Source organism: Sphaerodactylus townsendi, linkage group LG11 (genome assembly GCF_021028975.2).
Source record: "Sphaerodactylus townsendi isolate TG3544 linkage group LG11, MPM_Stown_v2.3, whole genome shotgun sequence".
NCBI classification, from domain to species: domain Eukaryota; kingdom Metazoa; phylum Chordata; class Lepidosauria; order Squamata; family Sphaerodactylidae; genus Sphaerodactylus; species Sphaerodactylus townsendi.
The window spans coordinates 5,993,830-6,019,616 of NC_059435.1; the positions used below are offsets into that span (position 1 = coordinate 5,993,830).

General features: G+C 43.8%; 1 protein-coding gene across 1 annotated transcript in view; it reads right to left on the reverse strand.

Annotated features, from left to right (window-relative positions):
- PTPN3 (protein tyrosine phosphatase non-receptor type 3) overlaps window positions 1-25,787 on the reverse strand; it is a 138,219-nt gene that overhangs the window by 48,155 nt on the left and 64,277 nt on the right. The window contains exons 3-7 of the mRNA XM_048510417.1: window positions 9,313-9,420; window positions 8,773-8,815; window positions 6,918-6,996; window positions 5,949-5,993; window positions 5,225-5,277 (exon numbers count right to left, since the gene is read on the reverse strand). Of these exons, the coding sequence (XP_048366374.1) occupies window positions 5,225-5,277; window positions 5,949-5,993; window positions 6,918-6,996; window positions 8,773-8,815; window positions 9,313-9,420 (328 nt within the window). The remainder of the gene's footprint in view (window positions 1-5,224; window positions 5,278-5,948; window positions 5,994-6,917; window positions 6,997-8,772; window positions 8,816-9,312; window positions 9,421-25,787) is intronic.

A 25,787-nucleotide genomic window follows, 5' to 3' on the forward strand; every position in this document is an offset into this window, starting at 1 on the left:
AAGACAGCTTATGTTGGGTAGCAAGTCAATTCAAACTTGCCAGCAAGTTCAGATAAAGTACTAAATAGTTAAAAGTTAACTTAGGTAAAACTGTAAAACATTAACACTTCCCCAACAAGGCAAATGGCAAATCTTGCCTACAAAACTTACAACTTGATTCAGAAGCCAATATGCCACGTTCATTCCACAGCACGGGAATGACTGATGAACAGATCGGCATCACACTGGCTGTGCAGTTTAAAAAATATAGGCAGCATCAATGGCCAGCGCTTATAATAAAACACCAACGGGAGGCCCTGTTTGCAGAATAGCCTCAGAATAGGTGTTTGGAATAGGTGTTTGGAATAGGTGTTTGGAATATGCTGCCACAGGAGGTTGTGATGGTCACTAACCTGGATAGCTTTAAAAAGGGCTTGGACAGATTTATGGAGGAGAAGTCGATCTATGGCTGCCAATCTTGATCTGCCTCGATCTCAGATTGCAAATGCCTGTGCAGACCAGGTGCTCAGGAGCAGCAACAGCAGCAGAAGGCCATTGCTTTCACATCCTGCATGTGAGCTCCCAATGGCACTTGGTGGGCCACTGTGAGTAGCAGAGTGCTGGACTAGATGGACTCTGGTCTGATCCAGCAGGCTAGTTCTTATGCATCTGTCTGTCTGTCTGTCTGTCTGTCTGTCTGTCTGTCTGTCTGTCTGTCTGTCTGTCTGTCTGTCTGTCTGTCTGTCTGTCTGTCTGTCTGTCTGTCTGTCTGTCTGTCTGACATCCTTCCCCTTACAGGCTCAGGACCGCTTCCATCATGTAAAATACAATAAATACAATTCATATAAAAATTTAAAAACAATAACCGAAGTTCCAAAACAGTTGGGGATTGAAATCTCAGTATGGCAGGGGTAATCATGATTGAGGGACGGGGAGTAGGAGCGAGAGAGGCTGAAAGCTGGTAGAGGTTGCTGCTTGCCCCCTGCCTCAACCGTAAGGGGAGCGGCCCTGCCTGGAAGGCCCTGTGGAAGTGCATCAAATCCCACAGGGCCCTGGTCTCCTCTGACAGAGCGTTGTACCAGGTTGGGGCCAGACAAGCATGCCCTGGTCCCGGCTGAGACAAGTCCATCCTCTTTTGGGGCAGAGATCACCAGCAAGTTGTTATTTGCTGACCAGAACACCCTTCAGGAGACATAACGGGAGAGGAAGAGAGCTGAAAAGATTTTTGCAAAATTGCATCACACAATAGAGAGCTGGTGTAGTAAAGTAGTTTGATGACTGGGGAGACCACAGTTCAAAACTCGGCACACCCATGAATCTTACTGGGCGACGGTGGGCAAGTCACATGTTCTCAGCTTAGCCTACATCAGTGGGCGGATAGGATGGGAGTACCTTAACAGAAGAGCATGATTTCACTTTGCTCTTTGCCAATGATTTCACTTTGCAGTTCTCAGAAATTTGATAGAAGGCATAATTTTATCTGCCTTGACTTGGATAGCCCCAAGCTAGCCTGATCTCACCAGATCTCAGAAGCCAAGCAGGGTGTACCCTGGCTACAGTGGTGGGATCCAACCGAATCAACCACTGGTTTGCCCCCTCCCCACAGGCCCAAGGGCTGGCTGGCCGCAGATGGGGCCATGTGCACGGCGCGGGTTGCTAGGGTGGCCTGCCCTGCTAGTGCTCTAACAGTCCTCCCAGCCCTCCCCCGAAGGTTGTGCTCCATGGCACCACCCAATCTACGACAGCCCTGGGGTGCTACCATGGTGGGATTCAGCAAGATAGCTACCGGTTCAGCAGAACTGCTGCAAACCGGCTGAATTCCACCTCTGCCTGGCTAGCATTTGGATGGGAAACCACCCCAAAATACCAGGGTGGTGAAGCAGAGACAGGCAGTGGCAAACCACCTCTGAATGTCCCTTGCCTTGAAAACCCCACGGGGTTCCCATTAGTCTGTTGTAATTGGATGGCACAGATTTTTTTAAATTATTTCTGAATGGAAGTCTAGCTCGACTGCCTTACTTGTGAAAACCAGCTCATTCCACAATATAAGGCATGAACATTTTCCCATCTCCACTACCTGCAGAATCCCTGAAACGCAGCTATTAAAAAATCACAGTTTGGACACACGGAAAATCTCCGGGGGGGGGGGCAAGGTCTTGCTCCCCTCTCGCCCTAGGTATCCCCTGCTCAGGAAGCATGAGGGCTAAATATCTTCATCAATTAATCCCAACCAGGTCTTGTAGAACAGTGATGCCGGCCCACTGTAACGCTCTCCCCTCAGCTGTGCTAACAGGGAGGTTGGCCAAAACTCCCCATCAGCAAAGGTTTTGTGCATGTAATGGGGATTGTCCAGACTCTATAGTACATATTTTATTATATTGTCCCCTCCTTAGGGCACCTGGAACAAAATGGCTATCTCCACTGTTAGCAAGGAAAGAGCACGCATCCAATTTGCAGAAGATCATCCTTTTATTAGATAACACCAGCAGCAAGGCAACAGATCCAGAAGCCAAATGTCTTGATCTATATATAATCCAGAGATCCAAGTGTTAACTTACTTGCCTAATTCCTTTCTCCCCCTCTCCCCCTTGTTTTAGCTTTCAATTTATGCATTGATATTTATTCATAATTTTATTCTCATTACCTGTTTGGTGACTGAATCCTCTGCTGATAGAACTGTATTATTATGCCAATAAAGGCTGTTGAGTTGAGTTGAGTTTTAACCATAAAATCATTTATCTGGACATCATTGTTCTATTCCCTATAGCTCTCATCGCCCAATATCTTACGATTTCCCTAACTGTCATCCTTTAATTGTCACCTTCCCGTACTGTCTCTCCAGCATCTCTTTCCCCAGGGAGGCCTCCCGTACTTAGTTGCAGGGAGGATACCGTAACCAATCACATCAACACTACACTACTTTTCCCACCAGTAAATGCCTGTTTTACAACTTCAAACACCAGAAACCCAATAGTCATGCTAAATACCCATTATAAAAAGCTAACAGACGCATCTAAAAGTGTGATATCATTTCTTCACAGCTACCATGCTAATAACTGTTAAATGAAACACACGGGTCCAGAACAAGTGTACTTTGGACACCTGCTGGTAGGAAAACCAGGGAAGCTATACCTGAAAAGCAACTATGGCAACCTGTGTTGCAGGGTACCACAATCAAGAGTGGAGGAGGAGGAGGAGGAGGAGGAGGAGGAGGAGGAGGAGGAGGAAGATTTATACCTTGCAATTCTCTCCTGTAAGGAGTCTCAAGGCAGGAAGGAAGAAACCATGAAAATGAACAGAATTTGGCTACCAGTGTTGAAAAACTCTAGAATCAAGACAGTGACTGATCAGCTCCACACAAACACAGGACAACTATAGACTATAGCAATCAAAGGGAACAAAGACCAGGATACTTCTATTCAGATCCATTCACCTATTGACCTTGCTATCTTCATTGTTACTCCCAGGCTACAGATTTCTCTGTGACTCACTGCCAGGCTACTCTATTCAGATGGCCTCACCTTTTGACCTCACAGTATATATACTCCACTTGCTTTCCATTCCTACCATCAGATCCTCTGAAGATGCCAGCCACAGATGCAGGCGAAACGTCAGGAGAGAATGCTGCTAGAATATGGCCATACAGCCCGGAAACCACACAGCACCTCAGTGATTCCGGCCGTGAAAGCCTTAAACAATACAGTCTCAAGGCAGCTTACAACTCCTTTTCCCTTCCTCTTCCCACAACAGAGACCTTGTGGGGCTGAGAGAGTTCAGAGAGAACTATGACTCGCCCAAGGTCATCCAGCAGGCTTAATGTGGAGGAGCAGAGAAATAAATCCAGTCTGCCGCTATAAGTGTCTGCTGCTCATGAGGAGGAGTGGAGAATCAAACCCAATTCTCCAGATTAGAGTCCGCCTGAATCACACATGAACACATGAAGCTGCCTTACCCTGAATAAGAACTCTGGTCCACCAAGGTCAATATGGCCTACTCAGACTGGCAGCAACTCTCCAGGGCCTCAGGGCCTCTCTACCATCTCTGTTCCTTTTAGCTGGAGATGCTGGGGATGGAACGGGAGACCTTCTGCAGATCTCAGCCACAGCCCCTCCCCTGTTCTTGGGGAATCCAACCATTTAATTGTTTTAGTAAGCTCCATCCATAGCATTTTACTATGTTCTAGCTTTTTGTTTTTTATCAATTGTTTGTATTCTGACCTTAGTTTAACCAGATTCTGTAAGGACCCTGGATTATAGTATTTCCATAGAGCTATCTGGGCCAAGCAAAGCTGTTTTTTTTCCCTTCTGCATTCATGATCGTACCATGAGTTCTTCCTGACTATGGGGTCCTTGTGGGTAATTAATTGGGTGGACAGATGTCCTGTTAATCTGAAAAGGGTCAGGGTCTCCGACTGAGATTTAATTAATTGCTCTCTTATAGTACTCAAATAGCCCTCCTCCAATAAGGCCTTGATCTTCTCTTCTGTTCTTGGGTTCCAAGGGAGTCGTCTCATACACTGTTGATTGCTTATTCCCACCCCTCTGCCTATGAATCCGCTCTTGAGAAACATGACACTCAGAGGCTGGTGATCACTTTCCACTCTATTGTGGGTTTCCAATCCTTCAACCCTGTCTATTAGTGGCTGTGACACCAACACATAATCAATGCTACGCGCACCCATTGATCCAATGAATGTGAACGTCCCTTTAGATTTGTCAAATTCTGTTCCGTTTAAAAACATTAAACCAAATTCAGTGCACAGTTTCAATAAAAATCTCCCACCCTCATTTATAACCGAGTCCTGTGAGTGCCGGGGAAGAATCCACTTATTATCTAAGCCATGGGGGAAATTGATGTTTGCATAGTCAAAATTGAATCCAACCATTCACAACAAAAACTGCATCAAAGTTTATGTTTTGTATAAATATGTCAAAGGACGACATGATCAGACGGGCATTTCAAAAAGTGAAGCAAGTACCCATTTTGATGTCTTTTTTAAAAAGCTAAAGCCATTCAGGGCACATCCTGTTTTGCAAAGCATCTTTATGATGACGTCTTTGAAAAGCTCCTTGCTTAAAAATTCCGTATTATTACTGAATAACACCAGAGCTTTCATAAGCAGCACGCCACCCCCCTCCCCCCCCTCCGGAAATGGCAGGAGAATCAGTCAAAGTGCATCAAAACGTCTGCATCTTTCACATGCGATCCAAACATTTTGCTGAGAGTAACAAAAGATACTACTTACACTGAACTGCATAAGATGCCAGGACAACGGCTGAATTAACAGGACACAACAACCTGAAAGCAAGGACAGGAATACTGGCTGAACTACATGGTACAGGACAAAACACCACTGCAAGCAGCTCCCTAGAAGGTACAGCGTGAGACAAGGGTCTCCAATGGTGGGCCTGTGGGCACCACAGCCCCTGCCGACACTTTTCCTGGTGCCCCAATGTTTTCAGAAAGTGGTCAAGGCCAGATGGGTTTTCTGCCCAGCAAGGCTTCCGATTGGCCGTTCGAGATAGTACACCAACCAGATTGCCAAATTCTCCTCAGTGTCCCAAGCTAGTCCAACACACTCAACATCTGGAATTTCCAGAGCAGATGGAGCCCTGAAGGAGAAAGCCTTCCAAATTAGTATCGCCACACCTCACCCAGGTCTTGGTCACGTATGCGAGACCCGCTTGATTAGGATCTGGGAAACCCAAGTTCAAGTCTCCAGTCTGCAAGGGAAACTTGGTGGGTCTACACCATAGGTGTCAAACTCACGGCCCTCCAGATGTTATGGACTACAGTTCCCATCATCCCCTGCCAGCATCATGGAACTGTAGTCCATAACATCTGGAGGGCCGCGAGTTTGACACCTGTGGTCTACACACTTTCCCCCACATGAGTAGTTAAGCAGTTTCATCTGTGCTCCAGCGCTTGATAGGAAGTCTGTCAAACATGCTTTAGTAAGGATTTCCTACCTTCCTTCCAAAATGTCAGCCTTCAGTTGCAAGAAGAATAAATGCCTACAAATCAGAATTTGAAAACACGGTTACACATTTACCTTTCACCCAACTTTAAGCCATTTTGTGATACTGAACCCAAACACACTGAAAAGGTAGTACTATCTCCACAACACTCACAGGACCATTCCACTGAGACAAATACATGTGTCAATGCATTAAGCACTTTATGAAATACTACTGTCGCCTGACGTGTCAGGATAAATATGCATTCTTCAGCAGAATCACACCTTTCCTAGCCCACTGGTTTCAATTTACTATCACAGCAATCCCCCTTGGTTTCAATGGGTTTAAACTGGAGTGACTCTGTTTAGGACTGCTATGCATTGCAAGTCCAGTTCCCAGACCACTTATAGTAACACGTCTGCAAAAACAAAGGGTGTTTCCCCACTCACCCCGATCTCCCCTATGCCGTCCCACTCACCCCGATCCCCCCTATGTCACCGCCCCTGTCGTGGGGAGTGCCCCGGGACCCCGAGCTACTTGAGGAGAGTAGCGCAGGGCTTAAGGTAAGTGGGGAAAGGCCCAAACACACAAAAAGAATGAAAGCAGGTCTCAGAGGCTCATTCCGCACTTGCAGAATAATGCACTTTCAAACTGCTTTCAGTGCTCTTTAAAGCTGTGCGGAATAGCAAAATCCACTTGCCAACAGTTGTGAAAGTGGTTTGAAAACGCATTATTTTGCGTGTGCGGAAGGGGCCAGAGTTACATCGGATGAACCATTTTGAACCTGCTGGGGCAGTATTGACTTACTTAGGCATACACTTCACCCAGTTCTGTTATGATACTTTACCTACCCTAATGTATTCCCAGACATTATATGAAATTATATCAACTGAATGTCTTTTTTGCCAACGGTATGTAAAAAAAGAAGTCGTCCTGCTGTGTTTCCTATGAATGCTAGGATAACCGAGGACAGAAAGTTACCTGGTTTGCTCTTGTTGTAGTGAGTTGGGATCAGGTATAAAAAACCTCACTCGAAAATGCAGGCTGCAGGGGAAGCTTCCTACAAGGTACAACAAAATTAAATCAATCGGTTTCTCCATTTTTATATGTTTGAAAAGCTCCACGTGGTATGAATAAACATGGCACACCGTAAGACACCAGATCAGTTTATTCTCTCTCTTTGTCTGAGAAGCCTGTTAAACACATCCTCTGGTGCCTTTAAGTAAGAAAACAAAATTTGAGGCGCTCTCCTCTTAAATAGGAAACAAACATATCGTTAATATCAAACTCTGTTTCAATAGGAAGATAGATCCAAAACATTTAGCAAAATCTGTTATTCCTTCATTATAGAATATTGGTCAGGTCTGCACAGCAAATATATAATGGGTTGCAGTTGTTATAAAGAAGGGGCTGATGGGAATTGGCCATGCTGGCAGGGCTGATGGGAATCGTAGTCCATGAACATCTGGGGCGCCAGAGCTGGACATCTGTTATACATAAGGTGACCAGATGGTCACCTTTGTGAACCGGGATGGGCGGGTAGCGTGCGCATGCGCGCGCAGCAGCAGGAGTGCATGTCCTTCTGGGGCGCTCCCGTTTCCCGCCCTGTCACAGGGCGGGAAACGGGAGCGCCCCAGAAGGACTTGCGCTCCTGCGGCCGCGTGCACGGGAGGCTGCCGCACTGCCTTGCGCCCCAGAAGGCAGTGCAGCAGCCTTCCAAAAATCGGGGCACTTGAAAAAACCCGCGGGACGCAGGACAGAATGTTTTAAGGCGGGACTGTCCCGCCAAAAGCGGGACGTCTGGTCAGCCTAGTTATACAGGAACCTGTTTCCTTTTTCCCATTCACAATCATGCCGTGCAGGCAGCGACTGGAGCCCATGGGAACAATCTGGGTTGCTTTCGCGCCTTCGTATGGAGATGCCCCTTTAAAAAAAATTTTCCTGCAACCCATACATAGAAATGAACCCCCACAGCCATGCCGATCGCCCCACAATACGATCAGCTGCACCTATGTAGCTGCGTATGTGAACCATAAAAAAGAAATTAAAGGAAAAGGGGCCTTCCCTGCAGTGGAAGGCCAATGACAGGTGGAGTCTTCCTAACTGTGGATGGTGCGGCGGGAGGGAGGGAAGCAAAGAGCCTCCTGCCTGGCTGTTTGCGCAGGAGCAGCTCCAACCCAGGATTTTGCAAAAGTATTGCTGATTTAGCGATTTCGAAAATCCCGGGTTGAGAGAAATAAAACGGGGCAGATTCATTTTGGGGACAGGGCCTGTGGAAGTCCCCCCCCCCCCAATTGTTTTTATAGCATCCTACACCCATTATATTTGCCCTGTGCAGAAGCCTCCGTCTATTTCCATTTATCGGCCACCTTTCTTCCTTACACAGCTCAAGGTGTCTTACAACTTCAATAAAACTCAGCAAAATACATCAAACCAATTTATTATACAAAGACCAGCATATACAATTAAAAAATAAAACATATGGACTGCCTTAAGACCTCCACTGTCCTGGGCATGCTATCTTAGAAACAAGCACCAGGAAGGAGGGAACAGTCAGTTGGTGAGTGGCCACTCCCCCAGTACTCTGTCCCCATGATAACCAAATGTCGGATAGCAGCAGGCACAGAGGTGAGACCTCAGAAAATGGATGGGAAGCTCATGCTCTCCCAGTGGGCAATTCCTATAAAGACCAGGTGGAGACAGTGGTTGAACAGGCAGAGGAGAAAAGTCCCTCTGGGAAAACCTTGGAGATCATATTGGAATATAGCCTGCAGGTCAGAGCAGGACTGATCCACCACACAGTCTGAAAAGCTGAAAATAGATTTGAATGCCTTACCTTTTAGCTGTTTTCGAACAGGTTTATTGGATTCAAGCCATCTCTGCAAAAGTAGAAATGCATTAATTAGATGGCCTACTGATTTGAAAAAAAAAACCTTAAAAATAAATGTACTAGAAAATACATAAAACTGACTATAATATATCTATCTACCTATCTAAACCACACAAGATACAATCAATATCCTCCCATTTCATCTACATCTTAAAATTGTTTCCAAATATGCAAAACTTTATCCACATTACCCAATTTCCAGCTCCATTATTTGAACTGCTCTTGACCATAATAAGCTGATTTTGTCTTTATTTTTCTGATATGCTGATAACTTTACTAAACTATAGGTCTCCTTTACTTTTTATTTATTTATTTATTAGAATTTTTATACCGCCCTATCCCCGAGGGGCTCCGGGGGATAACAACCAATCCTGTATTTTAGGAACTTTTTCCATTGCCTGGCAAAAACCAATCAGGCTGCAGTAATCAAGTGTGTGATTTGAAAATTTAAAGATCTACACTTCTAATATTAATAGTTATCCTTACTGGTGAATCTGCTGACTCTTCAAAGTGCAGTAGACCAAAATATTCCTTCTCCGTTACACCTAAGTGGTCATAGGTCAAATCCAACAAGACCTGGCCGATATCTTGTTTCTGAAAAACAAAGAGAGAGAGATTTAGTAAAATAATCTGACTCCCAGGCCAGATAGACAATGTTCCAGTCAAATACAGATTTACTAATCCTTATACATAAAAAGGGAAAGAAAGAGAAGAACCGTAATCATGAAAACAACAGGGCTGGAAACTTCTCTTTTAGAACTTCACTCAAGTGCAGGTCAGAGCTTGTTCAAATATTATCTCCTCCTCCATCTACTTAACCACACACCAAAAAAAGCTGATCTGCAATTCTGAAATGAACAGCATGCAGTAAGACAACACTTTGCACAGACAAGATATAATTAGACGTTCAGATTAACAGATTTGGGTGACCCCATTCTGCCTTCAAAACATTGCGATGGTCCCTGACTATGTCTATGTTGGTGCATGTTTACTGAAAAGCAACGTGAGCGCAGTTGAGATCCAGTCTGTGGCATTCTGTGGCATCTGGAGCGCAGTGGAACAGAGGCAGCCATGATGGCATTCTGGAAGCAGAGGGCCTCCGCAGTGAATTGCCGACACTGCAGAAACTTTGAAAGTTTATAGCAAACTTTATAGCAAGCAGCAACCAACAAGTTGCCCTCAATGATCACATGATATCTAGAATGATTCTGATATATACTGTTATTCCCCAGCAGTGTTTCCCAATCTTTTCGAGGTCAGGGTACCCCTGACCTCACTCTTCATATCTCAGGGTGCCCCTACCGCCACCCTCCACCTTCCCCTCCCATTGCCCCTGCTTGCCACACCCCTGACCTTCTAGGGTGAAGGGTAGCACTGGGGGTGGCTGCTGACCTTGTGGCAGACCCTGCCCCATGGGCCAGCTCCATGTCCTTGCTGGCGCCGGTGAGAGACACCACAAAAATGAGGGGGGGGGGGTAGTGTTGCCGTGGTACCCCTGGGACATGCTCACGGCACCCCAGGGTACCAGGGAACCCTGGTTGAGAATGGCTGCCCCAGCACAAACAGCCTGCAGTTTCTTCCTGTGTGCATTACCAGCACTGGTAGTCAAAGGAATTCCAGTTGAAGCTTCACAATTAGTGGATTTTCCAGTATTAAAAGGTAGTAGTAGTGGTCATCAAAGTAGCAATGGTAACGTGCCCTCAAGTTGCAACTGACTTATGAGACCTCAGGACCATGGGGTTTTCAAGGCAAGAGATGGGCAGAGTTGGTTTGCCATGGTCTTCCTTCGCACAGCAACCCTGGATTTCGCTGATGGTCTGTCATCCAACTGCTAATTATGCTGCTACTAAAAACTAGGCTTGGCGATTCAGCGAAATCGCCAAAACAGCCAGATCGGGCCCGATTTCCAAATCCAAATCATTTATTTACGGTCAAAGATCAGAACAACAAAAACAAAAATACACAATTCAGCAGTAATGAAACACAGGTCAGAGATAGTACATAGTCTATATTGCTGACAGAGAGGATGTTCACGGGAATTAAATAATTTATATAAAAACTTTTCAGTGACTTGTGTTTGAAATCCCATTACACCTAGATTGCGATACAGTAAGTGAAAATGCAATGACTGGAGCAGAGATAAAAATTTAAGTATAAAAGGCCCATACAATATTGCTAAAAAGGAAGCCTATAAGGACTGACTAAAAGGCTGGACTTCCGGTCAAGTCGTCTAAAAGTTGAACTGATCTAATCTTCCCTTCCCTTGACAATTAGGCCACAGGATATCTCTTTTTATATTTACAGATAAGTGCACAGAAACGGGCCGTTTGGTTTCTGCCCGACAATGTATAGTCCAGTAAATCTTTGTGATTTAGGCTGGTTAAGCCAGACAGGGCAGGACTAAGAATTTACTTTCGGGGCTTTTCATACATGAGGCATCTGAAAAACGTATAATCAATAGTGTCAATTTCGCCTAGGGGGCAGGGGCAAAGCCTTTTTTCGTAAGGAACTTTCCTATATTTTCCCTCTAGCAGTAAGGAGGGAAGAGAGTTGCATCTGGCCAATGTAAAAGCTCTTCTCGTGTTGCTGTTTTCCAAAAAGAACAGATTTGGCCGATTCGGCTCAGATTTGGGCCGAATTCAAGCAACCTGAACCTGAGCCATATCCGAATCCATTTGAATGCCCACATCCGAATCATAATTTGGGCATTCAAATGAATGGGGGGGGGGGTGTTTTAAGGGACCCTCTGAGTTCCCTTCAAATCCACCCCACTCAATCTATGCCAAATGGGGTGGATTTAAAGGGAGCCCAGAGGCTCTCCAATTAGCTCCCATTGAAAACAATGGGGGAGGGGGGCACCACCTTTGGGGGTCCATAACTTTGGATCCACTAAACATCACCAAACCTGTATTGTCAGGAGAGTCTCCTGAAGATACCCTGAAATTTTGGTGCCACTAGCTTAAGAAATACGTCCCCTACAGGCCAAAAACGGAAAACACCCTAAAATTGCCAAAAAATGGTAATGAAGCCAAATTTTTCAGGTATACCAAATATATTTGGGTATACCAAATCGGGGATTCGGCTATACTGATAATTTTGCAGCCAAATCAAGCCAAATCCAAATTTTCCTGAATTTTTCAGGTTTTGCTCAAATTTGCTAAAACTATGGCCAACCCTGCTTAGCTTCCAAGTTCTGGAGAGACTGGGTTAGGCTGGGCTCAGTGGCGTACCTGCAGAAAAGGCGTGTGAGGCAAGCGCCAAAATTGCATCCTCCCTGCATAATTGCACCCTCTTCCCAATACTGTGCCAAAATTGTGCCCTCAGGGAGGGGCAGAGGGAAAGAGTGCCCTCAATCTCTTGCCTACCTCTCCAGTGGATGGGTGATTGGCGGGTGAGTGGGTGGAAGCTGGTGGGTGGGGCATGCAGCTCTAATGGGGAGGAAGTGGCAGTTGAATTCACCCCCATGTGACATGTGACACCCCTCTTCCTCCCCCCGCCCAAGGTATGCTACTGGTTGGACTATCAGGATGCTTTAAAAGGACCTGATTTCCAAGTTTTTTTATTTTTACACAATTTTTTAAAAGAAACTCTCCAAGGTGTTTCATATCAATTTAACACGTGCACAATTTGATGCAAAAAAGCTATTGAAGACATTTTCCAATTTAATTCTAGTTAATTGCCAAAGGCCTGGCAAAAGAAGAACATTTTACATTCTATTAAATGAGATTGAAGAGGGAACCTTTTGGAGAAAAACCGTCTGTCAAAGTGAGAGGCTTTGCTCTTGATACCAGTCAATCTCTCCTCTACTGCCCCCTGACACCCAGCCCCCTCCTCCTGCTTACCAGAAAGTACTTTTATGGCTTCTTTCTCCTGCATCCATTTCAAGCCCTGTGAAAAGAGTACACTGCTCCCAAATCCTCAAACTACACAAACGGAATTAATCAAGACGGCTTTTCTAGAGGCAACAGGGTGGCCCTGTACAAAATGATTCACAAAATTATTTGGATAAAAGATTAGGGACTATGGTCTGTAGAAGCGTATACCTTGCTTTAAGCAGGATCCTGCTACATGATTTTGCATCATTCAATATGTCATGCTAATAATGTGCTTTGCTTCAGTTCTATTTTTAGATTTCTGGTTGGTTCTATAACCCTAATCCTATTGCATTGTTTATTCAATGTCCCATCCTGTTGACAATACTGACTCACTTTCTGTAATCTGCCTTGAGTCCCAGTGAGAAAAGCAGACTAAAAATAACATAAATATTCACAAAGAACATTCATGGAAGTTGCATTTGTTATCTTTGCCTATCCTTCTTAAACCAACAGTCGCCTCCTTCATAAAAACACAAACAAGGGAACCCGCAGTACAGTCGCTAATGCAAAACAGAATCCTCTGTGAATGGCCAATGACATGGCAGAAGTTTCAATATGAAGTAGAATAATAAAGTCTCAAGCCCATATTGTGGTTCTTTAACCTTTATTCCTCTATTTGTTTCAGCCACATCAGTGCATTGCTGCTTGCACTGTGTCAATATCAGCGGGAAGCAAGTTGAATTTCTGACTATTGTTGCAGCAGAATCAGAACAAACCTTTAATCAAAGCCAAACCGCCTGGCTACTGCTGCAGAAATTAGGAGAACATTGGAGCATTCCTTCTAGTCAGGTAAGGAATGAAACCCACCGTTTTGTCGAAACCCACTGTTTTGTCGAATAATTTCTCTCAATCAGGATGCCTTTGTGACGGATTAGGTTAATTTGCAAAGGTTAATATTGGCCAGAGCCCCACAGTAACAGCCAGGGTGCAACCTGATTGGCTGGGCTGTAATGGTATAGCCGGCAGCCACAGATAGTGTGCGCTGTCTGCTATAAAAGCAGGAAGGAGCCTGTCAGAGAGGAGAGGGGGAATTGAGACTGTTTGGAGAGAGAGAGAGAGTTTTGAGTAGTCAGACACAGATCGTGTTAGCCCACAGATCCTTCAGTCTGGAAATCCTGCCTAGTGGCAGTGAGGCCAGTGAGAGAGCAAGGCTAGGTGGCCAGATTCCTCTAAGTGATCTCAGAGAGACTGAGGAAGGATCAGAGTTCACCAGGGGCTAGAGGCCTATGTTGGTGGGAGACGAAAGGGAAACCTATGACACAGAGACCCTCCTAAGCCAGTAAAATCCAGGGTGGGTGTTTAAGGAGTGGGTTCTGGACCGTGTGTGGAAGGTTTACCCTAAAGTCTGTACTAACTGCCTGCTCTGTAACCATTAAGAAGTATCTGCCTAAAGTAACACTTATGTGCCTCTCTGAACCATCATCCTGAAAAGAGAAGTTTGTTAAAATAAAAATCCAGTTTGTGTTTAAGCTTTCAAAAGCCTCTCTTTAAGTTCCAGTTATTTTGCTTCAGTTTATGGTAGCAGAATTTATAACTATAAATTGGGTTGCCCTTACAGGAGTCCTGTTTAAAAAGCCTGTGTGTGTGTGTGCGTGTAAGTTGAGGGGAGTGCCTTTAGGCCGACAAAGTCAGCTACCCAAATATCCACCCTCAGAAACAGACTTCACTCCCTTTTTGGGGCCCCCGTCTTCCCTCAGGGAGTGGGTGCTGTTACACCCTCCTCCTTTGAGTAAGAAAACACCGCTTTCTTGTAGTAGAGAGCAGCTGTGTTACAAATTACCCAAAATAAAACAGCAGTGGCATAGCCTGGTTTGTATATTATATGGTAGACTACACCGACAACAGCAGACATTTCAGTCATGCTCCAAGAAAAATGGGCATGACAAAAAGAAACTATAGGATACTGAAATCTTATCATGTAGCTACATGCACTGTCGAGCAAATAACCAGCGAGTCTTTTAAAGACATTCACATAAATAACAAATTAGTTCTTGGCTAACTTCTCTGAGGTGTTTCCTTAAACATTCTCCGAACAGGGGACGTCATGCTGGGCTGTAAATTTGCATGAACATACCCATAAGACAGATACTGCCTGCAGATGCCAAGAAAACAAACCAAGAAAAACTTTGCCTGGTCATGAAAATGACAGTTTTGGTGGTGGAAGTTAATGGTGGAAGTTATCTTTGTGTAAGGAGCACCGATAGCCAATGTAGCTGATCGTTCCCACAGTAAAGCTCGCAGGTAAGGTTTGTTTTTATTGTTTTTGTGCAAACCTATTAAGCTGTTGAGCCTATTATGTTACTGAATGGCTCTTTCATATAGTGGATCACAAGGTATAAACAAGACCGCTGTGTGACTTGGCGGGTATTCACAAGACCTCTCTCACATGAAAATCCTAGAAGGCCGATATTTGTCTCCCAGAGACCTCTATGAAGGGTTCACTCTCCTTCTTTCCCTCTTCATAGTAAGCACAAAGAGTTCGGCTGGATCAGAGGCCCCCAGCGTGATACCCATGGGTACCATAGAATCTGCTCAAGTGTTTATAGGAAGTGGGCGGACCTAGGTGGGGCTTTTGCCCAGCAAGGTTTCTGATTGGCTGCATGTTTTATTTTCAAATATTGCTCTAGCAGCAGTTGCCGCCATAGCACAAGGATCTCCACTGTGTGACTGGACCTCCTGGGGCAGTCATTTTGTCACTGCGCCCACCACGCAGTTTCAGGAGCCCAAAATGCTCGCAGAATAAAAAAACCTGGAGACTCCAGATCTGCATCTAAATGCCTTAGCATGTAGTCAATACCCAACTCTACCCGGACCAGGGCTTTTACGGCCCTGGCCCCTGCCTGGTGGAACGCTCTTCCTCCATCTGTTAGGGCCCTGCGGGATCTCGGGGAGTTCTGCGGGGCCTGTAAAACCGAGCTGTTCCACCGGGCCTTTGGTGAGGCTGGCCGCTGAGTCCGCCCTTCTTTGTTGCTCCTTACAGCTTTGTCATCTGCTGATTGAATATCAGCCTGTCCCCTCCCGGGAGGTTAATGCCGGACAACATCTACTTATTTTAATTGTGGAAGATCAATGCTGCTAGTGTTTTAAAGTTTAATTTATTGTTTTAATTGAAACTATTTGTTGTACTCAAATGTTGATTGTTTTGTAAACCGCCCTGAGCCCTTCGGGGGTAGGGCGGTCTATTAAATGTAATAAATAAATAAATAAATAAATAAATAAATAAATAAATAAATAAATAAATAACAACAACAACAACAACTACTCCACCCTTTTCAATTTTATCCTACAGAGTAAAGATGTAAACTTTCTTCTGTGGGAAGAGATGCAGTACGCATGAACCTGCCCTTATACTAAATCAGACGCCTGGTCTCTCAAGGTCAGTACTCAGACTGGCAGAGGCTCTCCAGGGGTTCAGGTGGAGACCTTTCACATCACCTACAGCAGGGGTGGCCAACCTATAGTGCTCCAGATGTTCATGGGCTACAATTCCCATCAACTCCTGCCATGATGGCCAATTGGGCTGATGGGAATTGCAGTCCATGAACATCTGGAGTACCATAGGTTGGCCACCCTAACCTACAACCTGGACCTTGTAACTGGAGATGCTGGGGATTAAACCTGTCACCTTCCACATACCAGGCAGATGCTCTGCCACAGAACCACAGCAGCCCCTCCCTAGTACCTTATCATTTTGAGATCAACTGTTTATGTGCTAAATTTAGAGACTGATTTCCTGCCTCAAAATATCAAGCAGTTAATAGTGCACAACCATGAGGATTAAATATGACAGGGTATTCCACATATTTGTTTTTTTTCAAATCATTTCATATTGTCTCCTCAAAGTTTGTGGGTCTGGGCAAAGTGTTCCACAAGGCCATCCTAGAGAAACGCTTCAAAGTCAAAATACCCAATCTCATTTCTTGCACACAAGTCAATGGGCAGAGGTGTTTGTATAAAGAAAAAGAATCCTAAAGATGTGCCAGGCTGGCTCAGGCCCTTTGATACGCTCAAGTTAAAAGCAAACAAACCCAGCTCTCTAACTTGCACACAGATGCCCAATACGAAGACAACCCAACTGCTGCAGAAGAAAATACATCAGCAATAGTCTGGCAGTGCCATCCTAACAACACTTTTCTAGAAGAAGAAGAAGAAGAAGAAGAAGAAGAAGAAGAAGAAGAAGAAGAAGAAGAAGAAGAAGGAGGAGAAGGAGAAGGAGAAGAAGAAGGAGGGGAAGGTGAAGGAGGAGGAGGAGAAGAGGAGGAGGAGGAGGAGGAGGAGGAGGAGGAGGAGGAGGAGGAGTTTGGATTTATATCCCCCCTTTCTCTCCTGCAGGAGACTCAAAGGGGCTGACAATCTCCTTGCCCTTCACCCCTCACAACAAACACCCTGTGAGGTAGGTGGGGCTGAGAAAGCTCCGAGAAGCTATGATTAGCCCAAGGTCACCCACCTTGCGTGTGTGGGAGTATACAGGCTAATCTGAATTCCCCAGATAAGCCTCCACAGCTCAGGCAGCAGAGTTGGGAATCAAACCCGGTTCCTCCAGATTAGATACACGAGCTCTTAAACACCTACGCCAATGTAACTTTCATTGAACAGACAGATCGTAGGATTCCGAGTAGACCTGCTTTCTAAAGATGTTTCAGGACTATTTTTAAAAATGTGTATTATAGCAACATCATCTCTAGGTATGAGGAAGGAAGTCCCCAGCACGTCACCTGCAACCAATGAAAAGAATTCTTGTACAAAATGGACAGTTGAAGGGTTTTCCTGACATACCCACAGCTGAGTGGGAACTACTTATCCTCAAGGTATTCCTGCACTGCTGGGGGCTTTCTCTGAATAACCCAAGCGTGTCACCAATTTTGTGGAAAAGAGCCATGTGCCTGGTGTAACCCCCATGCTCAGAATGGGTTGACCCAGAAAGGGGTGGAGACTCAAAGCAGCAGAAGGCTGCAGAGCTCTTTGGAGGAGACAAGGCTACCAGACTCGGACCTTGGTTGGTATAAGCCCTTAACACCTTGTTAAGGTAACTGCAATGTTGTTGGGAACTACTGGGAAGATAGTTGTTTGTTTTTGCTATGTTGTAAATGTTGGAGTTTTTATTGTTTCAGGGTTTCTTTTGGTGGTCGTAATGGGTGAGAGTTCTCCTGGAAACCTTCATCATGTTGAATCCTGTTCATCAAGCCCTTGGAGTCTTCGGGAGCCAACCCACTTGCAAAGAAGAATTGGACTTGGCAGTATCAGTAGACTGTAAATTAAGGACTTGAAATTGCAACCTGAACAGGACCTTGAAGTGTGATGTTAAATGTTGATGTTATATGTTAAGAAAGTAAACCATTTTGTTTTTTAAATTTTGTTGTAGCAAACTCATTCCAAATTCTGCCCCACAGAACCCACAAGCTGAGGTTACACCTAGCACTCCTGGTGTGGCTGAATCACAATCACAATCACAATAGACCTTTATTGGCATAGGGTATACAAGCTTGAATATAGACCGTTATTAAATTTAAAAGAGTTGTACTATGCATAATTTTACATTCTATGTCTATGCATAATTTTACATTCTAAAATCACACTTCATTTATAAAAATATAATATAGATTAAAAAAATTTGACCATTCCATTGTACACGGAATTGTGAACAGATATAGTTCAACTACACTTAAAAGGCAGGATTAAGATATTTCTAGTCATTCGTTATTCACAGCCTATTTACTAAAAAGGTATAACCTTCCCCAGGATCTATAAATGGTATATACTAATTAATGCTATAAACTGATTAAATTTCCATTAAAATGCAATAAATAACAATGAGCTCCTTGTATACACCTTCTATAATAACCCAGGAGTACCAGAGGTATAGAGTATTTCACATTTAAATATAATTTTATACTTGCGTATTTTACATACCTCTTAAGGACATAACTTGCAGCAAATAATTGGCTATTCTCCCAAGTGTAAAAGGATCATTACTGTTTAGCAATTTTGGGATTGATATTTTGGAAGGCACATTTCCCATTATCGGTAGTAATAAAGCTTCCCTCTGTGGGTTATATTTTGGGCAATAACATAAAATGTGGTCCAATGTTTCCACCATGGTGGGACAGAAGGTGGCTGAATCATGCAGTCACCGACCCATCATTTAAGATCAGTTGACCCATAAGTGACTCCTGTGTAGCTGTATCTTAAGGATACCTCAAACTTCAGGGTCCGTAAGGCTACACTCTTGACCCATCGTTCCCACACTCCGGGACCAGAAACCTTCCTCACCTGGATCTCCATCATCCTCACTATGGTCTTGAATGGATTTAAGTTGACTCAGCAGCCCGAACTACACTGGTTTGTTTTCCATTGAGAGGTGTGTTTTTTAATCATCATCCCAGAGGATTTGGGAACAAGGGGTGCAATAAATCTAAATATTTCAGGGGAAAATGATTCTACAACTCATTCCCCTCTGTCTATCTTCAAGGTCGTTTCCTTAACATCCCACAAAGTGAGCGTTGCTGTCGGTACTGTCCCAATGCTCTAGACTCAATCCCTCATATCCTGCTATACTGTTCGAGGTATAATGATATTAGAACAGATCTGGGAGCTTTACTACCTCTAGAATTTATGTTTCTCTCAGATAAACAAAAAATGTCTAAGCTATTGAACAGCCCTAATGTAGAAATTTCTGAAGCAGTTGCTACATTTTTAATCCATGTTCTACATGATATGTAACAATGATCCTGTTTTTGTATTTGGAATGTATGGTACTTCTGGTTTATGCCTAATAAAGGTTTTTAGATTGGATTGGATTGGAAATGTGAAGATCAAAAAATTCTCTCAAGCATTAGAGCAGGGGTGGCTAACCTATGGTGCTCCAGTTGTTCATGGACTACAATTCCCATCAGCCCTAATTGGCCATGCTGGCAGGGGCTGATGGGCATTGTAGTCCATGAACATCTGGAGCACCATAGGTTGGCCACCCCAAAATTAGAGAGAGCAACATACTTGGGTTTCATTAAGAGTTACAATAAATAGACAGGTACCCATTCAAAGTTCTGCTTTACCAACGGTCAGTACCTAATCAATATTTTTCAAACAATTTTGTAAGACTATATTACTTGAACTAGTGTACATCAGTGATTCTACATGGGGACCATATAGGGCTGCCAGGGGCTGATCAAGAAATCTTGGAGGCCGTTCAGATTGTTGGGGGGCGATTGTGGGGAGGGGGTTGCTGTTGGTAGAGACAGCCATCAAGCATAAGCATAAGCATTTTATTGTCATTGTGCACACACAACAAAATTTACAGCAGCATTCCTCGATGCACACAATTTCAGACTCATACCCCATCCTCACTTTCCCCTTCCTCCACCCATCCCTACACAGCCCCAAACACATCAACACGAAGCCGCAGAGTTTAGCATAGCCACAGCTCTAGAGTAGAAGCTGTCTCTAAGCCTCTTTGTCCTAGTCTTGATAGACCTGTATCGTCTGCCGGATGGTAACAGTTCAAAAAGAGAGTGTGCTGGAAGAGACAGGTCTCTCAGAATATTTTGGGCTTTTTTTAGGCTTCAGGAATTATAGAGTTCTTCCAAGGAGGGGAGAGGGCAGCCAATAATCCTCTGTGCAGTAGTGATCACCCTTTGGAGCGCCTTCCTATCTGCCACTGTGCAACTGGAGAACCATCAAGTCACAAGCCAAGGCAATCCTGTAGAATTTTCACTCAGAGGGGGTCTGCCATCTGGTCTTTTTAGGTGGTCTCCCATCCAAGTACTAACCAGAGCTGACCTGGACCTGGCCCTGGTTAACTTCTCAGACGTGGAAAGTAGCAGGCTAGCCTGGGGCAGCCAGGGCATGACTGATAGTCCTTTCTCCTCACTTGCAATGGCTTCTAGCAAGTGAAGGAAGATTGTTTAAACTGTCTGAGCATAACATTCCAGATTCTCAATGACTCCCTCAGCCTTTAAACCCAGGCACAAAGCAGACAGGAATCAAACCGAACATTCAGGAGCTGGTTGGTCATGAGCTCAGACATGAGGGTCCCTTTGATTGTATACCTCAGGATCAATGTGTTATATTCGTATCATCGTAAATATCATCGTAAATAAAGCCCCCCTTGGCTGGAGTGCGAATTCTGAAAAAGGTATCCCTGTGGGTCAAGTCTCTTTTGTAAGCTGCCTTGAGCTGCTATAGTCAGCAGAAAAGGCTGTGCAAAATAAACAAACACCCAAATTAGGGTTCAATAATAATGCTGTGAATTGGGAAGGCTACAAGTTAAGCACTATTAGCATACATTTTTTTCTAAATTTAGTGCCTCTTGGGGAAAAGTTAGATTTACACAAATGACTAAAAAGGTACCCTTCTATGTAATTTATCTTAATAAACTGCCCTTGAAGACCCATAGTCGCTTAACATGAACTTTCATTTCAAAATCAAAGATAACGAACAGATGAAACTGCAGATGTGCGGAGGGGTAGGAAAAAAAGATGACCAGTTGGCTCTATTTCGCAATATCCAGAGAACTTTTTAAATTCTGATATATTATTACAGAATTAGCTAATGTACTTTGACAGTATATGGATTAAATAATGTCTGTCTCAGGGATTTTTTAATGCTTCCTATTTATCCTCTTGCAAGCACATTAATGTGTTTCATTCTTGTCAATAACTACATTAGGTTAGGTCTAAGTTAAAGTTAAAATAGTTTAGTACTTCCCCTTTAAGAGAAAGCAGTTTAACCCATTTGTAGTATAGAAGAATTTTCATCTTCGTCCTCCAATGGAGGTTTCCCATTTGAACTGTGCACATTTTTAACATGTCACTAAAGCAATGTATAGACTGAATTTTAACTGTACTGGATATATTCATTTTTCCATCATGAAAAAGCGTTGGATATCCTCCTATATCCCAGGACAAGTATATAATGAGAAGAGATCAAACCCTAAATGGGATGGTTCTGGTGGGTTTTCCAAGCTGTGTGGTCGTGGACTCGTGGATCACGGCCACACAGCCCGGAAAACCCACCAGAACCAGTTGAATCCGGTCGTGAAAGCCTTCGACAATACCTAAATGGGATGGTTGTACAGGAATCTGCTCATCCGTAGTATATATTATTCATTTAAAAGGGGGGGGGGGTATATGCCACTTGTTTGAGACAGCTCAGAAGGTAAATACAATAAAATCATAAAAAGAACAGAAGAATAATGAGCAATGAAAGCTATTTGTAGTGGGCCAAGTGTCTGTCACATTCTAGATTTCCCTCTCCTGTCCCTGCCTTCCTCACAAATCCTTTCCTGTGATTTTACTGCTGCCCTTTAACTATTTTATTCACCAGCATAAAACTGCTGAAGCAGATTATGCTCCTGGCCAGATCATGGACTCACTGATCAAAGAATGATACATAAACCCTGATTTATCATGATGTTTGAACACAGCCTCTGCAGACATGTTGCACCCACCGGGGGGGGGGGGGGGGGAAAGAAAGAAAGAAAGAAAGAAAGAAAGAAAGAAAGAAAGAAAGAAAGAAAGAAAGAAAGAAAGAAAGAAAGAAAGAAAGAAAGAAAGAAAGAAAGAAAGAAAGAAAGAAAGAAAGAAAGAAAGAAAGAAAGAAGCATTAAAACTAGAAACTATTGAATTGCAGCCAACAAAATGAAGTTTTTATCATCTACTCTCCAAACTGCCAGTATCAGAAATAATAACAACTCCTCCTTGTGATGGACCACAGAGATGAAAATGAAGTAGGCAGGAATTATCCAACTATTAAGCTACTTCACCATCTCAGTAAATCTGATTCGGATCCAAGGAGCTCTTTTGCTGGTGACCATTCCAAAAGGCCATGTGGAGAATTAGGGGGATGGCATGAAAAAAAAAGCCATGGCGATCGGAGGCTGTTGTAGGGACAGAAACTGAACGAAGAAGCCAGCTGGATCTGACCCACCAAGCTGTCGTTTACATCAGCACTGAAAAGCTCTTCAACAACATAATATCATCACACACAACCATGATTCAGACACATCAACACCTCGGTGATCTCAAAACAGACTTGCCATTTTACATTAAACCATAGTTTGATGTTACGTACGAGCTACAATTTGCTCTGTGACCTAAACATAGATCTCCAAATCAGGATTGAGGCAGAGTTTTGAAGGGGGCCCTCTCATGATCCCACAGACTACTGTTTGTTGTTCAATCTGAAGCATGCCGTAGTGCACAAAGTTGTGTGTGTGTGTGTGTGTGAATAAACTGCCATCAAATTACAGTTCCACAGGACTTTCAAGGCAAGAGATGGTTCAGAGGCACCTCGCCGTTGCTTGCCTCTGCACGTTAGCAACCCTGGACTTCCTTGGTGGTCTCCCCATCCAAGTACTAACCAGGGCTGACCCCGCTTGGCTTCCAAGATTTGACAAGATCAGGCTAGCCTGGGCCACCCAGGTGAGGACTGTACAGGTAACAACATGAAATCTATATAAACTCACTGAAACAGGAAACACCACATCCTTGGAAACTCTTCCATCTCTCCTTCATTCAATGGGCTGGTAGGCTCATTTGAATGCCAAACGACAAGATCTGGATTTGCCACTGGACTCTTTACTTATGCTAACTTGACATAGACAAGCCTTTATTGGCATTCCAAAATACAATAAAACAATTGTCCACAAAAGACAGATAGATACAGCAGCCATTCAGAGTCTTATCAATAGTTAGTTTAGTCCAAACGGACTCATCAAAAGTGCCATTCCTATACACCTCTCCACAGACCAGACTGTAAACCCACCAACAGGGCCCAGGCATCACAACAGCATACAGTATCAACACTCCACTATAAAACACAGAGTTTGTTAGAGTGGCACCTAACACAGAACAAGGGATAGGGGGCGAGGAAATGGGCAAACAATTGATTTGACTCCCATAGGTTGCCACAGCCTTCAGTTGTCACTCCATCTGGCAATCAATAACAAAACTACAACATCTCTCAATGCTAAGGTTATTTAGCATTATTTAGCATGTTAGTTATTTAGTTATTTAGCATAACCCACAGGTTATTTGACTTTGCTAACTTATGCTAACTGCTAATGAGATATTTTGTAAAGTAAAACATAGACTTTTTGAGCAGGAATCACAGAGACTGAGGGCCCAAGCAAATAAAGTTTGCTCCCCTATCCACCTGGGCATCCTCCCTTGGTTTACCATCACAGACAGCTATCTTCACCTTTTAACTGATCCCAAAATGCAACGAGCTGTTTCTCTGGCTAGATGCAACGTGCTTCTTCTACCAGAAGATTCTGCAGAGAGTCATATTGCAACCACTGATAGAACTTGCAGTTGCACCCTTGGATGGAAGAAACTGTCCACTATGTCCTTCACCACTGCCCTTTTTACGACTCTGTGCGGAAAAACTTACTTGAACCCCTTTTCTCTGGCCTAGACAGCATCGCGGATGCTGCCAAAACGCTGTTTTTGTTAGATAGCAACTCTGTCTCAATACGGCCAGATTTCTGTGTGTCGTTGTCACAACACGTTCCCAATTTTTCGCCAAACAGAACTTTTAATCCTTTCTTTAAAAAAAGAAAATAAAAGATTGTTTTATTTAATTATTTTAAATTTTATATTCTTCAAACCTATTGCATATTATATATATATATATATATTTAAATGCCATTAAAGGTTTCAATTTCAACTTCCATCTCAAATTTATTTTTCCAAGCAGAACTAGATTAGGAAAGAACTGTAGCTTCCAAATCTGAATTTTAATTCGCAGACATCAGAAAACTGAATGTGTGCTTATATTGCAACAAGTTTTACTGTCGTGTGTTGGCATTTCAGTCCATATACCTTTCCAAATACAGATCATGTTATTTCATAGGCTGCAGATCATAGAGGAAGTGAAAGCAGACAAGGAGATCTCGCTGTGAACATTTACGATCAATTGCCTAATACTGCAGGACCTATCTCAAGACGGGAGGAAAGGGCAGCGAAACATTTCAGAACCTCCTTGAATTTAAAAGAATTTCATTCATCATCATATGTTAAAATATTTCATAAGATGTTCTCATGTTTTTGCACCGGAAGAAGTGTGTGGGAGGAGAAAGTCCTCACAAGGGGGGTGTGGGGTGAGAGACCAGGAAACAGCCACTCTGGCAACGCTTTCTCCAGCTTCCACATCTCTCTTCTCTCTACCTCCTCCGCCACAACCCCCTTTCTAATGAAGTTGAGGCAATTCTACAATTAAACACATTGAGCTAGTGCAGGGGTAGGGAACCTGCGGCTCTCCAGATGTTCAGGAACTACAATTCCCATCAGCCCCTACCAGCATGGCCAATTGGCCATGCTGACAGAGGCTGATGGGAATTGTAGTTCCTGAACATCTGGAGAGCCGCAGGTTCCCTACCCCTGAGCTAGTGTCTTCACACTAACAACCTCACTGCTTAATCAGATGCAAGACATGCGTGCGCTCGCGCGTGCGCACACACACACACGGGATTTCCTTAGCAGAATCTCCAAAGGCACAGAGAAATGCAGCCACACTTCCAAAAAGTGAAGCACCATCCTCTGAAAGGACTCCTCTCTTCTAGAACAGAAAAAATTAACTGCCTAACGCTTTCATAATTTTATAATGAATAGCCAAGATCGCCGTTCCTGATCCAGAGATGAACAATAGGTCTCAACCAAAGAAAGCAGCTGGATCTTCAGTATGCCTGGTTGCCAGCAGATACAGGCTGTTTAGCAACAGGACAACACAGCCAACTGAGCCGTTTTATCCGATTCAGAAATAGGTTAAGTGGTCCGCTGACAGCCTGCATGTCCAAACACCTAGAGGCAAAAACCACAATGATTCACACACAATGATTCAAACTTCAGTCCTATCGTTTGCTATTTTTGCTACCTTTCACTCTATAATAATTCTCACTATTAAGGCGAGGTCCAAAAGTTCAAGTGTACATTCCACAAAGGGCTAGTTAAAATGAGATTGCAAAAGCATATTATCTCCTAGTAACACAAGGTCAACTCATTCACTAAGCATGCCTGCCATCAGAAACAAGAAATAACAATGCTGCCCTGTGCTAGACAAATATCATGGTATGTAGCCCCTCACTTTAGG